Source organism: Hyposmocoma kahamanoa, unplaced genomic scaffold (assembly GCF_003589595.1).
Source record: "Hyposmocoma kahamanoa isolate Upper Pololo Valley unplaced genomic scaffold, ASM358959v1 296, whole genome shotgun sequence".
Taxonomy (NCBI): Eukaryota; Metazoa; Arthropoda; class Insecta; order Lepidoptera; family Cosmopterigidae; genus Hyposmocoma; species Hyposmocoma kahamanoa.
In genome coordinates, this window is record NW_020653780.1 from 4081935 (window position 1) to 4095245 (window position 13311).

Here is a 13311-nt window from a genome sequence, read left to right on the forward strand (position 1 = left end):
AATATATATATATATATATATATATATATATATATATATATATATTTTATTACTTTAATTTTTTTTCAGACTGATTATATATAATGGCTCCCATTTGACATACGGGATTCTTACCGGCTCCCATTTCACGAACTGTGGGGTAATGAGACCGAATGACATGTTTTAGTTTTTTCTTTTTTAACCAAATATTTTATTTTAATTTCACATTTTTTCTGTGATTATCAAGTACCCAGATATGTGAAGCGTACGTTCATAACTAATACAAATTTAAATTACCTAAATTATGACTTTTATTGTCAGTTTTCCTTAGTAGGCTCCCATTCCCCCACGCTCCCCTACAAAGTGTCTAGCTTGATGTGCTCTTGACTGTACCTCGCCTCAATCTAAGTTCCAAAATGCCGTCTAACGTTCTAATGCAGGACTAAATATTTTAATTTTGTTGTTAGTATTCAATTTCGACTATTTTTAACTCGCAACCATTTCTGATTTTCTAACCCCAAACTAAGTCATTTAGATGTTGAATTCGAATGTGGAAAATAACTCGCAATGGTTTGTGTAATTACAATAAACGGAGTTCGTCCCGTTCCTGTCTGAACGTGGGCTGACATATCACCAAGTGCTTAAATTTAAAAGCTATTCATGACTATGTATGTATATGTATATGAACAACATTAATAATAAAATATCATAACACTATTATAGTCACATAAAGCTTAGCAATTTATATGATATAGGTAGGTCGTATAAGTATATATCTGTGTAATATTTTTACCAAATGTTTCTTCCACCAGCTAGAAGACCTGAGTAATTCAACATCCTTGTTCATAAACCACCTTTTCGATATGAGTGAGGTAGAACCTCGCTCATATCGCAAAGGAAAAGAGCAAGAGGATATCTGTGACGATATGGCCGTAGTACAAAACGATTTCGCACGTAATGAATTGCTGACTGATAATGAATTGCTGACTGAAGACATATCTAAAATAATGGAATCTTATGTTAATACCGCTTTTAATATTGCTTTGGGTCAAGAGTTTCAAATTTGTGAAGCGCAAGAATCGCAAGACCCGGAAAAATCTTTAAAGAGTTCTGAGCAGACTGGTTATTCATTCTTAACGGAAGCTTTCTCTGGTGACCTGGGTAAAGATGTAGCGTTTTACGTTGAAAATGAATGCGTAGCTAATGAAGGGAAAGTAGTCGAGATAATCGAAAATATGATAGAAAAAGAAGCTCCCAAATTTACTGAGGTATTTGATTCTCACAGTATATTAAAGTGCTTCAATACACTACAACAAACAAACACATTAGCGCTTTGTGTTGTAGGTTACCGATTCGGCAAATGATGTACAAGAAAAAGAAGATGTGACTCGTTACGAAAATGCTTACTTGACCTTAAATCGTAAGTAACGAATAAATATACTAAAATAATTTTATTATCAAGCGAAAATGGTAAAACGAAAGTAAATAAAGAAACCTATACAATAGGTGACTACGAACAAGAGCAAGGCACTGACGATGAAGCTGATGCTTTATTTCAAGATCCTAAGGCGTTGGCTATGCAGGATGTTGAATTAGCTAACAATACCTTAGATTCGGTGGACAATTTGTCTGTGCATGGAGAACTAGTACAGGTAGTACATTTAAATCGTACAAAGTTATAAAAGTTGTAACTATTAAAATATGTAGGTATGTTTTATAATAATACCAAACTGAAGTATTCATAGAATAAGAGGCTTCTTTTTTATTATTTTTAGTTTGAATTGATGGTGTAAACAAAGTATTTATTTTGGCTATATTTTTTCTGTTTATGCATATATTTTGTGGTTTCTAACAGGAAGAAAACAAAGAATTAATGGCAACTTCTGCTGTGTCTGCGGTGTCGCGAAAGAGTAAGAGTAGCTTGGTGAGTCGATGCCGCACCACAGGAGCTCGACTGCTATCTTGTCTTCGAGGATGGTGGCGACGTAAGACACCGGGAAGACGTAAGGTATAATGTCAAACTTCTACACAGACACCTTTTAACTTTAAGAATTTTCTGGTATATTAACAACCAGAACTAAGTAGCTACGTAGAAGCCTACTCTCATCAACTTTTTTTACTCAGGATTCTCGTGGTGCTGGCTCAATTCGAGGGATATGTCCCCTGTCCCCTGAGGCTCGCCGTCGTGCTGCTAGTCTCCTGGATCAGCGTCACTTGTACTCTCCTGGAGCACCCCGCTCGGTAGTCTGGAAGTTTAATACTGTCAACGAGGCTATGGTTAATTCGGCAAAATGGAAAGAGTATACTTTCGAAATGACGCCTGATCCGAGCGGTGAGCTTGTTTTCAGAGTTAGTCACGTCGTGCTCCAAGAAATATGTTGTTAATTAACGATAACCTATATACTACCTATATACTACCTATATACTTATAGATAAATTTGACTAAGAAACATTTCATTTAGTTGATGCTGATAGAAACTAGAATAAAGTCGATATATGGGAGTCCGTCTATGAGCCATGTATAACCTGACCAACTTGTTTCACTTCCCTCACTCATATCAATATATTATACGCGTTCTGAACCTGGCCTTAGAAGGACATCACTAGTCTGATCGAGATATATAATATACGTCAAGGTCTACCTCACCCTACCTTTTACATTTCGATCACGTAACACAACATTATTTAAAGAAGCTAAATATCGTCGTCAATTCGCCTAAAATCTGTTCAAGTCGAACTTATCTCAAATGTTCGGGCATAACGTATTACATTAGTAGTATAATGTTTTTATTTGTCTTATTAATGCGTTATTGGTTACATAGTCACTTACTCTGTTAATTAATAGTATTTATAATTATTCGGCACTTTCTGGAAAATAATTTTCTGGTATATTATGAATAATTTATGAATGCAAAATTTTTATTATTTATTTAGCATTACTGTCTCTGTCGAACTTAATTTTTATTCTTAAGATGTTTTACTTTTTTAACATCGATGTTGATAATAACCATATAAGATATCTATTTACATACTTTATAAAACATCTCATTAAACAACATGTAGGTACAACATATCCTGGCTCCTAAAATATAAATTATTTGAATTATTAATTTGTTTTTCAGAAAAACTCGCATTAGAAGATTATTATTAGATTAAAAAGAATATTTATTTAGAACTGCATTGCGAATTGTATGCAAAAATACAAGTAAGTATATACCAACTTCACAATGAATATAATATAGTCTAGTAACTTATTTTTATGGAACAAAAAGAAAAAAAGCTCGTAGTCACATGTGATCTCTGTTATTTACTCTGGCTATTTATAAATAGAAACTATGTTAGATTGTCATCCCTGTATCACATTGATGACATTGGACTAGTAACAATTAAACCTATTTTTATTTTTATGTGTAATACCAACAAATCCAAGATTGCTAGCGATTGAGTCCCAGATTAATAAAAATTACGTTGTTTTCCTTGTGGTTGAGGAAGTGAACCTTGTAACTATGAAGCTTAGCTAGATTTACATTAAGTTTATTATTTCTGGCAATTTTTGATCGTAAAATGTATCTACGTCAGATGAATATGACGAAAAAGCGAGTGACGTTTGTAACACCAACGATATTTATTAACAACATTGAGCTACATAATTATTTAATATTGATATGTCTTTATGAAATAAGTATGAAGTGTATCTATTTTTAACCGACTTCAAAAAGGAGGAGGTTCTTCATTCGACTGTTTTTTTATGTATGTTACGCGATTACTCCGACATTTGTGAATCGATTTCAATGATTCTTTTTTTGTTAGAAATGAAATACCTCGGGTAGAGGTCCCATTCAAATTTAAAGAAAATATTCCACCTGTAAGGTTGGCAAATTAAGGGATGAATCCGTTTATTGGATTTCACCGATTTTCCGTTAACAGTACAACTTGACAAATAATTGTAATTTGACGAACTTTTGAGGTCGACTTTTTATTTTTTTTTTAAAGTTATAATTATTTTCTCATTTCAGGTCGAAGTTTAGAAACAAAGAAGTATTACGTATTTTGGTTTAGTTTAACGGTTAACGATTGAAGAATGAAAACTTGAGTAACATGAATATGCATACTTAATAGTAAAAAATATTGAATAATTTATAAGTAATTTAACAAATATTAAGTTGTTTATTTTAATGGTAAATTAAATAGTAACAAATTATTGCTTTTTAATTACTTAATGAAATATTGTCGATGGAAAGGCGAAAGTACCAAAGCGCCATTTTGGCCTTATGGAGGTTAGTAATTTCGCCTTTCCAGTGACGATATGTATGAGTGTATGTTAAGCCACATTCTAAAGTTTGGATTATTTTTATAATATCAAGCGACGGGGCGAACAAGTCGTGCACCTGGTGGTAAGCGACACGCCTATCCGTAACAGTTGCAGTGCCACTCAGAGCTTTAAATCGCAAAGATCTTAGGGTCACTGCCACTGCGCCCGTCAGACATAAGGTGACAAGTCCCATGTGCCCGTAATTTCACCAAAAAACTATCACCACTCTAATACTTATGTAAGTATTACGTGTGTAATTCCAATATTCAATATTAAAAATAATTCTGATTGTATCGAATAGGTAAGGCTGATGTGTTTGTTTTATATTTTTGTTTCGAGATCTTTTAGATCCGTAGAAAATTACTTTTCGTTAACGAATTTTAAGCATTGAAAATATATCCCATATATGAAGTCGTGGTATCGTAGTATGTAGGTCGTGGTAGTCGTGGTGCTAATGGTTGACCTAACTGCCTCTCAAGCAGAGGCCGTGGGTTCGAATTCGCACTCGCACCTGTGAGTTTATCGGGATTTGTGTTAAATTTAATTTAAAATGAGCTTTTCAGCGAAGGAAAACATCATAATGAAACCTGCACGTCGAAGAAGGTTCACAACCGTCGGAAAACGTGTCTCCAAACCGCATTGTGCCAGCATGGCCTAAAACCCTCGCCTGAATGGAGACTTGTGCCCAGCAGTGGGGCATATAAAAGGGTTGATGATATAATGAAAAAACATATCGCGTATCGCAACAATACCTCTATCCCGTGTTTATACCACTTTATCACCATCTAATATATCTGAAATGTACGATTTCTATTTGAAATCTATTTGAATGAAGTAATTTAGTCTAGAATTATGTAAATCGTGCTCTCTAGTTATAGCCACGTAATATTATATTGTAGAAACGCTACCTACGTACATTTAGGCGCGTTGGTTGGACGACATGGATCCGATCGAAATAGTTTAGCGTAAATGTAAATTTACCAGCTTCTTATTCGGTGACAAAGAGGTGTAAGTCTTGTTACGATTTTCTCATAAAACAATTTTAGCTTCGTTATAGTTACAGCTGTAACTATAACATTATATGCATGCAACGCCATGCATTAAAACTAGTGTAGTGTTCATTTTATATATTTCATTTACCATTTGCCATGAGGTCATAGATGTTGGAAACATAAAAAGTATATATAAACTAATTTAAAATAATTAAAACAGCCTTCATGACCTTTGTATACATTTTTGTAAGATATATTGTTATGAATCCTTGTATAATTTGGACGTGATCATTAAGTAACGTGGAAACAAAAGATTCGTGATAATTTTATTTTAAGAGATACATTTTTTGGTTCTCAAAGGTTGCATTGGAATAGGTGTTAGCTCGTCAATTTCATAATATGATATGTAAAAATACCTTTCATCTTCCTCTTACCTATAGCGTGCATATACGATCGTAGTGTGGTAGAGCAGGACGGACGTTAGCGAAAATAGAACGGTCGCGGATTCCTGGGCCAAATCTCAAATATCCAGATGGGTGCGCCATCTAAGTCAGTTAAAACAGTCTTGTGAAAAGTCGCCGAGCCCCACTTCTTGTCTGAACGTCTGCCAGTGAAGACCGGGAGGGAACCAACACCACACAAAATGGTGAGTCATCTACTGAAGCCAGTGAAAATGTGAAAAGGAATACAGTGTGATAAACGGACTGTTAACCTGAAAAGTGATAATGAACGCGTTTTGGTTCTCGTGATACGTTTCCCACTGATCGGAAGCTCGAGAGCGGCGCGATGTTTGCTAAAATTTTATCAACAGCTTAAATTGAAAGTGTTGTGCAAAACAGTGAAACAACATTGACAACATTCACACAAATGGTTACGGCCGGTGCGCCGTGGTCTACACCTCAACTTATCTCAACACCACACGTATCCACAGTTATCAAAAGAAAATAACGAAATGTTTTTGGTCATTTTCAGAGCGACCTCAGCAAAATCGACATCGAAAGTGAGTACGTTGTGTGGAGTACTTATCAATGTTTACTAATTGGTTTGGAGCAACGATCTCACGTCCTTCACCAACACATGGGGCATTGATCTGACAGCTAATACATCCACATCATGAATAAATTTTGACTGGAAGCCTAACATTGACATACGGTCTAAGACTTTATGTGGTGATATTTAGTATATAGGGTCGATACGTTTGCTGTAATAAGATTATGTAAATGTAATCGGAGTAAGCATCGTAACATCTAAGTTTAGCGCCCATTCTCATAAAAGGCGTTCGTTGCTAAGAGATGCCGGCGGTGGAGCCAGTGGCACGGCCACGCTACCCGTGCGCTACGTTCTAAATTTAACCGCCCACGTCACAAGGCGCGCGCGCCGCCCGCCCAAACAGAGAAACTCCACTCGAATTTCATTGCAAGCGAGCTTTCGCATTTTGGTGTGTGAACTTCAAACAGCACATCTGTCATTAATCTGTCATTAATCGGGACTAAATCACATACATTATACATTTATGTCTGTTATCATTATTAAGGTCACCGTACCTTATTAGATGAGACGTTCTTTTGTGCATCGGTCAGATTTTACTGTGAATAATCAATGAAAACGACGTGGAATTAGTTTGGAGAATATAATTTCTGCTATTTATTTTACCTCTGTTTGTTTATAAGAATGAAACATTTAATAACCATTATCTTTAGAATCGAATTATATATTTTTAAATTGATCTCTACTTCTTTAATATTTCGAAGTTATAAATTCAGTGGATAGTGAACAGTGAGTAGTGAGCAGGCGGTTAAAATTAGGGCACAGTTACAATCGGGATATAATTAGCGCGTGAGTCAGTCAGTCGGTCCGTCGAAACGTGGAGGAAAGAATTATTCTGGGCAAAGAATGTACGCCCACTCGCTGGCCTCCGCCTCCCACACGCCTTACCTGTCCGTTCAATTGAGATTTTATAAAAAAATGTTATAAATTTTCATCGCAAATATTAATGACTGTGGAATCTCTTTTAATGAAAATTAAATAATGGGAAAACAACACGATCTACAATTACAAAAATACATTTTGAATTAAATTACTGCTGCCAAGTAAATGGGATTGCGGCATTATGCCAGCATTGTACAAATAGGTTGTCGTTTCTATAATACAGAAGTCAGATGTTTTGGACACAGCGATTCAACCAAGAAAATCTGATATAGCCAAGTAAACAGCACTATAAAGGCCATTATAACGAGAATACATAGACTATAACAAATATTATAATAATAGGGGGCTTAGAAAGTAGTTTTACTATAAGTTTTAGTGTAAGTTCTTATTCTCTTTTGAATAAATAAAAAAATAATAATAACATGTTAATAGTAAAAACATGCTTTTTGATATGGACAGCTGTATCCGAGAACCGAGTTCGATGACATCAACTGACACACTGGGAAGAGAAGATGTTAAATAATAAATAGCACTAATGTTCATATCATAACTATACTAATAGATAATTTTCGAAGATAATTTGACTTTACTGCCACCGCGGCCGAACGGTTACCATGCTGATCTGCCACGCAGAGGTTCTGGGTTCAATTCCCGGGCCGGGAGAAATATATGTATAGCCTACATTTATTTATCTCCTGAGTTGTGGGTGTCCACGTCACCCACGACACAGGGTTTCCCTAGTACGGAGCTATGAGTGTGTAAGCTATTATTGTACTAGTGTGAATGATTGTGGTCGTGCTAAAATTAATAAATTCATGATGAAATGAGTTGGACCACAGTAGCTCTTCCATGACCTTAACTTACCCTAACTAAAGTATTAATATGGCAAATAGTTCTTGATCTGACTGCAAGAGTCCCCGTCCTATTATTTTGACTTGGATATTGTAAATGCATTCAGATGCTAGTTGAGGTAATATTAACTTTAAAACACTCTCATTAGCCTTAATAAGACCATAAATGCGCTTGATAACTTTGTAATCCATATAATTTACCCCGCTACTATTGTGAACAAATGGGAATTTGCAGAGGCATCCTTCGCCTTCTCAATTTACGACTTCGACGGTAGCGGCAAGATTGACGCTTACAACCTTGGCGATGTCCTGAGGGCGCTCAATTCCAACCCCATATTGGCGACCATCGAAAAGCTCGGCGGCACCAAGAAGAAGGGCGAAAAGTTCCTTACAGTAAGTTTCATTCATGATCTTCATCATCATAAGTAGACACTCGCACTCGGTTTTGAGCCATAGTTTACCACATCGCCCAATGCGGTTTGTAGACTCTTCGAACAATTTTGTAAATTTTCTCCAACGTGCAAATTTGATCACGACGTTTTTCTTCACCGTTAGGTACAGAATGTTAAAGTTAGTGACTTATACTGAACATGATTAGAGCTCAGTAATGTAAACCATTTCGTTACCAACCAGTTTCGTTATTGTTAGTTGTTAAAAGTGATGGCAGCATCAATTCCAAGTTCTTCTTTTTGAGGTATCTTGTAGAGCAAGTAAGGGGAGCTCATGCCAAACAACTGGTTTAAGTTTTTTGTAATCATGTCATCAACACATATATGTAAATCGGTGTATGGTACAAGTAAACCATTCGATAAGATTTATATGGGATAAATTTAAAATGTGGGACAAATTTGTTCAGTGTGGTTTGAATGTGGTAGCTCTATTTGAGTCACTTTTACACAATTGATTTAAATACATATTACGCGGATACATTATAGATTCAACGCCTAAAAAGTAAAATGGGATAAGCGACACTTTTGGGTGATATTAAGTTGTATATACCGTTGGAATCGGAAACATTAACTGATTCCAACGGTAGATATAACTCAATATAACCAAAAGTGTCGCTTATCCAATTTTGCCTTTCAAGCGTCGGATTGAAACCTAAATGGATGAAATTTTGAAACTTATTTAACACTTTGGATTCTTCTCCTTTGATTTACTAAGCACGATTAGAAGAATTTCAATTTTGCACACCATGAAAAATATTCTATTTATCTAAATATTTATTATTCTATTCCAGCTTGAAGAGTTCCTTCCCATCTACAGCCAAGCAAAGAAAGACAAAGACCAGGGCTGCTACGAGGACTTCCTTGAATGTCTGAAGCTGTACGACAAGAATGAGAATGGTCTGATGCTTGGCGCTGAGCTTACACACACACTTATGGCACTAGGTCAGTATGTAATATTTAAACTTACTAAGATTATATTGTCTCCGTATAACTTTATATCCATAGATTGTCTAGCATTACGTTGGCGACTATTAGAGAGGTTATTCACAATTTATTTCCTTATAGCTTAGCCTACCTATGACCCGTAGCGGACTGTGCTATGGTGACACACTAACTAGCTAACAGCGAACACTTTACTAAATTAGATCAAGAGGGATAATGTTTTTCTTTTTCTACGTTTACATTATGTTTTGCTCGGTGTCTGGTGTCGTAAACTTTCAAGAAAGAAGTATATAAATAAGGTTTATTTGACATAATAACCGTTTAGTTATTTTATGTCATTTACTACATATTTTACAATAAATATAAGCTAAGCTTACTAGAAGTGTTGTAACCGCGAACGTAAATCATCCGTGAGATGAAATTTTCGACAATGCTAGACAATTTTAGAATACATAAATCAGATTTTGTTGCATGCTTTGAAGTGTCAATCTTGAATTTGGCATTACACGTTATTCCAGTTGGCCATGAGTTGACCATCGGTTGGCCGTCAATGTTATCTTGGCAATACGACAATCCACTAGTAAAATTTGGCTCTATGCCACTTCGTTTCATGTATCTAGAATTGACAACTGAATGATGAATTTGTATGTATAAGAAAATTTACAATATATTCTATCTCCTCGTGTAGGTACATATTATACGCAAATACCTACCATTGTTGTTATTTTTCTTTATGTTTATTCGATAGCAGAATCTTCTCTTAAAATTCGGATTTATGTACAGGTGTTAACGGTTTTGTTATTGTTTAGGTGCATCTCTATTTCATGTTTTTCTCATATAAAATACACATAGGAGATGAAGTAGTAAGTGAACGGATCCACAAAGAACTTGTACCTAGTACTAAACAGAGTAAAAGCTGGTTAACTATAGCTGGATAACTTATCACTTTCTCCAGGTGAGAAATTGGAGGACAAAGAAGTCGACGAAGTTGTGAAGGACTGCATGGATCCTGAAGATGATGATGGCATGATTCCTTACGCGCGTAAGTTTTTTGTACATTTGCTGTTCAATAATTTAATATTCAGTAGTTATTTTTAGACATTTTCCTTAAAAAACTTAATTCCCTATGTGTAGTCGTCTGTTAACCTCATACACGTAAATATTTTTTTGTACAAGTACTTAGTAGTGCACCCATTAAATGTGACGATAGAATTACCTCTTCCCCAAACTGTAGTATACTCGTAGATTGCCTCATTAGATCTTTAAATCACAAATACACAGATGGGCACAATTCCCATATGTAGATTTCGTAGTTCCTATGTGTGTGTGTGTGTGTTCCCTGTTGACGTGTTGTCCCTTTACAGCATTCCTGAAGAAGGTCATGGCGTAGAAGACGTCACATCACATCATATCTTTAGTTATAAGATCGTAAGTGAACTTACAGGCTGTTGTTACTGCTGAATCTTCGTTTTTGCTTCCTGTGGACTCAAGCTTATCACTTCTTACCTTACTATACTCGATGTTATCTACTTTGTTTTACTCGCTTATATTATTGACACAAACCTTAACGTTTAACTACAAATTCACGGCTAATACATTCTTTATTTTATTGATAATATTTCACGCAATGCTAAACAAGTTTTGTTAACAAGATGATGATCGATAATAACAAAGCTGACTCGTGTTATAATGACTCTAATTTGAAATATGATGTTATAAATTTTATTAATATGTACATTGTGCGCATTCACAGCTTTCCTCCGGAAAATGTGCGACGGTTGGGGCGCCAAACCAGCGGAGGAGGGGGAGGCGCCCGCGGAGGGCTAAGACGGCGAGGTGGGCGCTCTTGCGCCGGACGCCGGGCGGAGAGGCGTGGGCGCAGGTCACAGCCCGCGCATCCGCGCCCCGCGGCCAGCGCTCGCTGTTCCTCCTCCCTACCCCCGTCGACACCCCGTATGCACCAACCTAGATACGGACTACCCCTTTTTATACTTTACTACAACAACGATTATGTTTGTACAACACATCATCTATTACTGTACATACTAAAATAAGATTAAAAACTGTAAAACACACGTTGTACGTGTCTTTTAAATTTATTATTATTTATTAAGTACGTTTATAATGACAAAAATACAAAAAACCGTAAATTATTTTATAATAAACTGTTAAAAATTTTCACTTTTGTGTTATCTTCAATTAACTTTCGATAGCATTATACAGTAAATGAATTCAGTAAAATTTTTACTTATTGTTCTATGTTATGAGTTTTGCCTCCGTTGACAATAAATTGCGATTTTTTGATATGAATAAAAAAAATTACAACTACATGCATATTAACACTCACCGAGTAAATTTTCTTGAGCCTATATTTCATCGAGAGGCGATGAGTACTAGAAAGGTTTAGCGTGAGGATTTCTTAAGTATCTCGTAAAAGAATACACAAATTTTCTACAGAATTGAATGGCAAGAAAAAGATGCTCTTAAGATACATTGAGGCCGTTCACCTCGTACTATAGAGTATAAGCCTTGTACCTACTATGCAACGCTCGTATGACATCCTAACCAACAGGAAAAACTATCTCTAGGTATTGGTCCTCGTACAATCGATAGGTTCTGCAAAGTAGAGAGTCCGCTACATGGTTTGACTTTGTATACGGGTCCTAATTTGTCTATATAATAATATTATGTGCCACAAAACCACACCAATTGCCTGGTCTCAAACTATGGAATTCCCTGTACTATGAGTAACAGCAACGGAATTTTGAGGCACAGGTTGTCGGAACGGTAACAAATGGGATTGAGTAAGTGGCACGAAAAGTTTGAGTATAAGTTTATTCGCAGCATACACGGTAAGTATACTAGAAAGTGACTCTAAAGTAAAATAATAATAAAAATAAGAATACTAAGTAGCGCATGGCAAAATAATTACGAATTAGTCGCAGGTCGCAGACTTCAACAAATTTTGAAAAAGAGGCTGTGACCGGCGCGGGTACAAGTGTACGTAGGTTACGTAGGTATATAAGATCATTGAGTGTAGGTATATAGTATATTGTCGTGCGTCTTTTTTATTATAGAATAAGTGCGCATTTAAATAAATATTAGACATCACATACGTTGTTCTGATTCCAAAGTAAGTGACTAAAGCACTTGTGTTATGGAAATCGGAAATAACGACGGAAATAACAAACACCCAGGCCCGAGGCAATATAGAAAGTTAGTTTTCTACATCCCGGCAAGGGATCGAACCCGGGACCTCAGAAATGGCGACACCATGAAAACCGTTGTAGAAGCGACCACAGAGTTCGTCAAACCTCCAAACTTTGATCCCAGCTCACCTGATGTCAAGTGACAACGAGGTCGATGATGGAGCATGCACACCCAAATAATGCCTCCCGCCTTGAAAAGGTCCAAGTTATAGCATTCTGGGAATATGTCTATAGGCAAGGGATTCCACTCTGCAACCGTTCGCCATATGAATGTGAAAGCGTATTAGGTATAACTGCGCTTAGTGCGTTTGATGCTTGCTTAATACTTTAGTTGTATAGATTTCTGATCGGCCTACCTACACGCTTAACAACCGTGCGGGGCTTAGAGCTTTTACTAATCCGATAATCGATTGCCGGTCAAGAGTTAACAGTCATTCATACCTGGGGATGTCAAATGTGAAATACAGTGAGCCCCTTTATCAACTATGGATTTGTATATCGAATCGGCGATTATCGGATATCAGAATTCCTTTATTTTTTTCCATTCTCTAAGGTCAGAATGGAATAATTGATAGATCAGTCAGAAATCAACTTTTTTTCCATCCTCTAAGGAAACCAGCTTGTTATATGGGATGGAAACGTTTGAGT

At 36.1% G+C, this 13311-nt stretch overlaps 2 protein-coding genes across 4 annotated transcripts in view; both read left to right on the forward strand.

The window, feature by feature from the left end:
- The window catches only part of LOC113229279, a 12157-nt gene extending 8045 nt beyond the window's left edge, over positions 1-4112 (forward strand). Inside the window, exons 5-11 of one of the 2 annotated variants that reach the window (XM_026462822.1) lie at positions 792-1247; positions 1324-1399; positions 1471-1631; positions 1835-1987; positions 2104-2311; positions 3102-3184; positions 3996-4112. In XM_026462822.1, coding sequence (XP_026318607.1) covers positions 792-1247; positions 1324-1399; positions 1471-1631; positions 1835-1987; positions 2104-2311; positions 3102-3130 — 1083 coding nt within the window. In that variant the 3' untranslated portion in view covers positions 3131-3184; positions 3996-4112. The remainder of the gene's footprint in view (positions 1-791; positions 1248-1323; positions 1400-1470; positions 1632-1834; positions 1988-2103; positions 2312-3101; positions 3185-3995) is intronic. The other variant, XM_026462823.1, reaches the window with a different exon arrangement.
- Positions 4113-5801: 1689 nt separating this feature from the next.
- On the forward strand, positions 5802-11529 carry LOC113229216 (myosin light chain alkali). 2 transcript variants are annotated; one of them, XM_026462740.1, is made up of 7 exons: positions 5802-5929; positions 6256-6283; positions 8299-8456; positions 9304-9454; positions 10410-10496; positions 10819-10882; positions 11208-11529. In XM_026462740.1, the coding sequence occupies exons 1-6, from the start codon at positions 5927-5929 to the stop codon at positions 10842-10844; spliced, it is 453 nt and encodes a 150-aa protein (XP_026318525.1). In that variant the 5' UTR covers positions 5802-5926; the 3' UTR covers positions 10845-10882; positions 11208-11529. The 2 variants fall into 2 exon arrangements, with proteins under 2 accessions (XP_026318525.1, XP_026318524.1); XM_026462739.1 differs by lacking the exon at positions 10819-10882.
- Positions 11530-13311: the final 1782 nt, after the last annotated feature.

Coding starts and splice junctions, on each gene's coding strand:
- LOC113229216 (XM_026462739.1), top strand. Junction 8,457..9,303: donor AGGGCGAAAAGTTCCTTACA/GTAAGTTTCATT, acceptor ATTCTATTCCAG/CTTGAAGAGTTCCTTCCCAT. Junction 9,455..10,409: donor ACACACACTTATGGCACTAG/GTCAGTATGTAA, acceptor CACTTTCTCCAG/GTGAGAAATTGGAGGACAAA.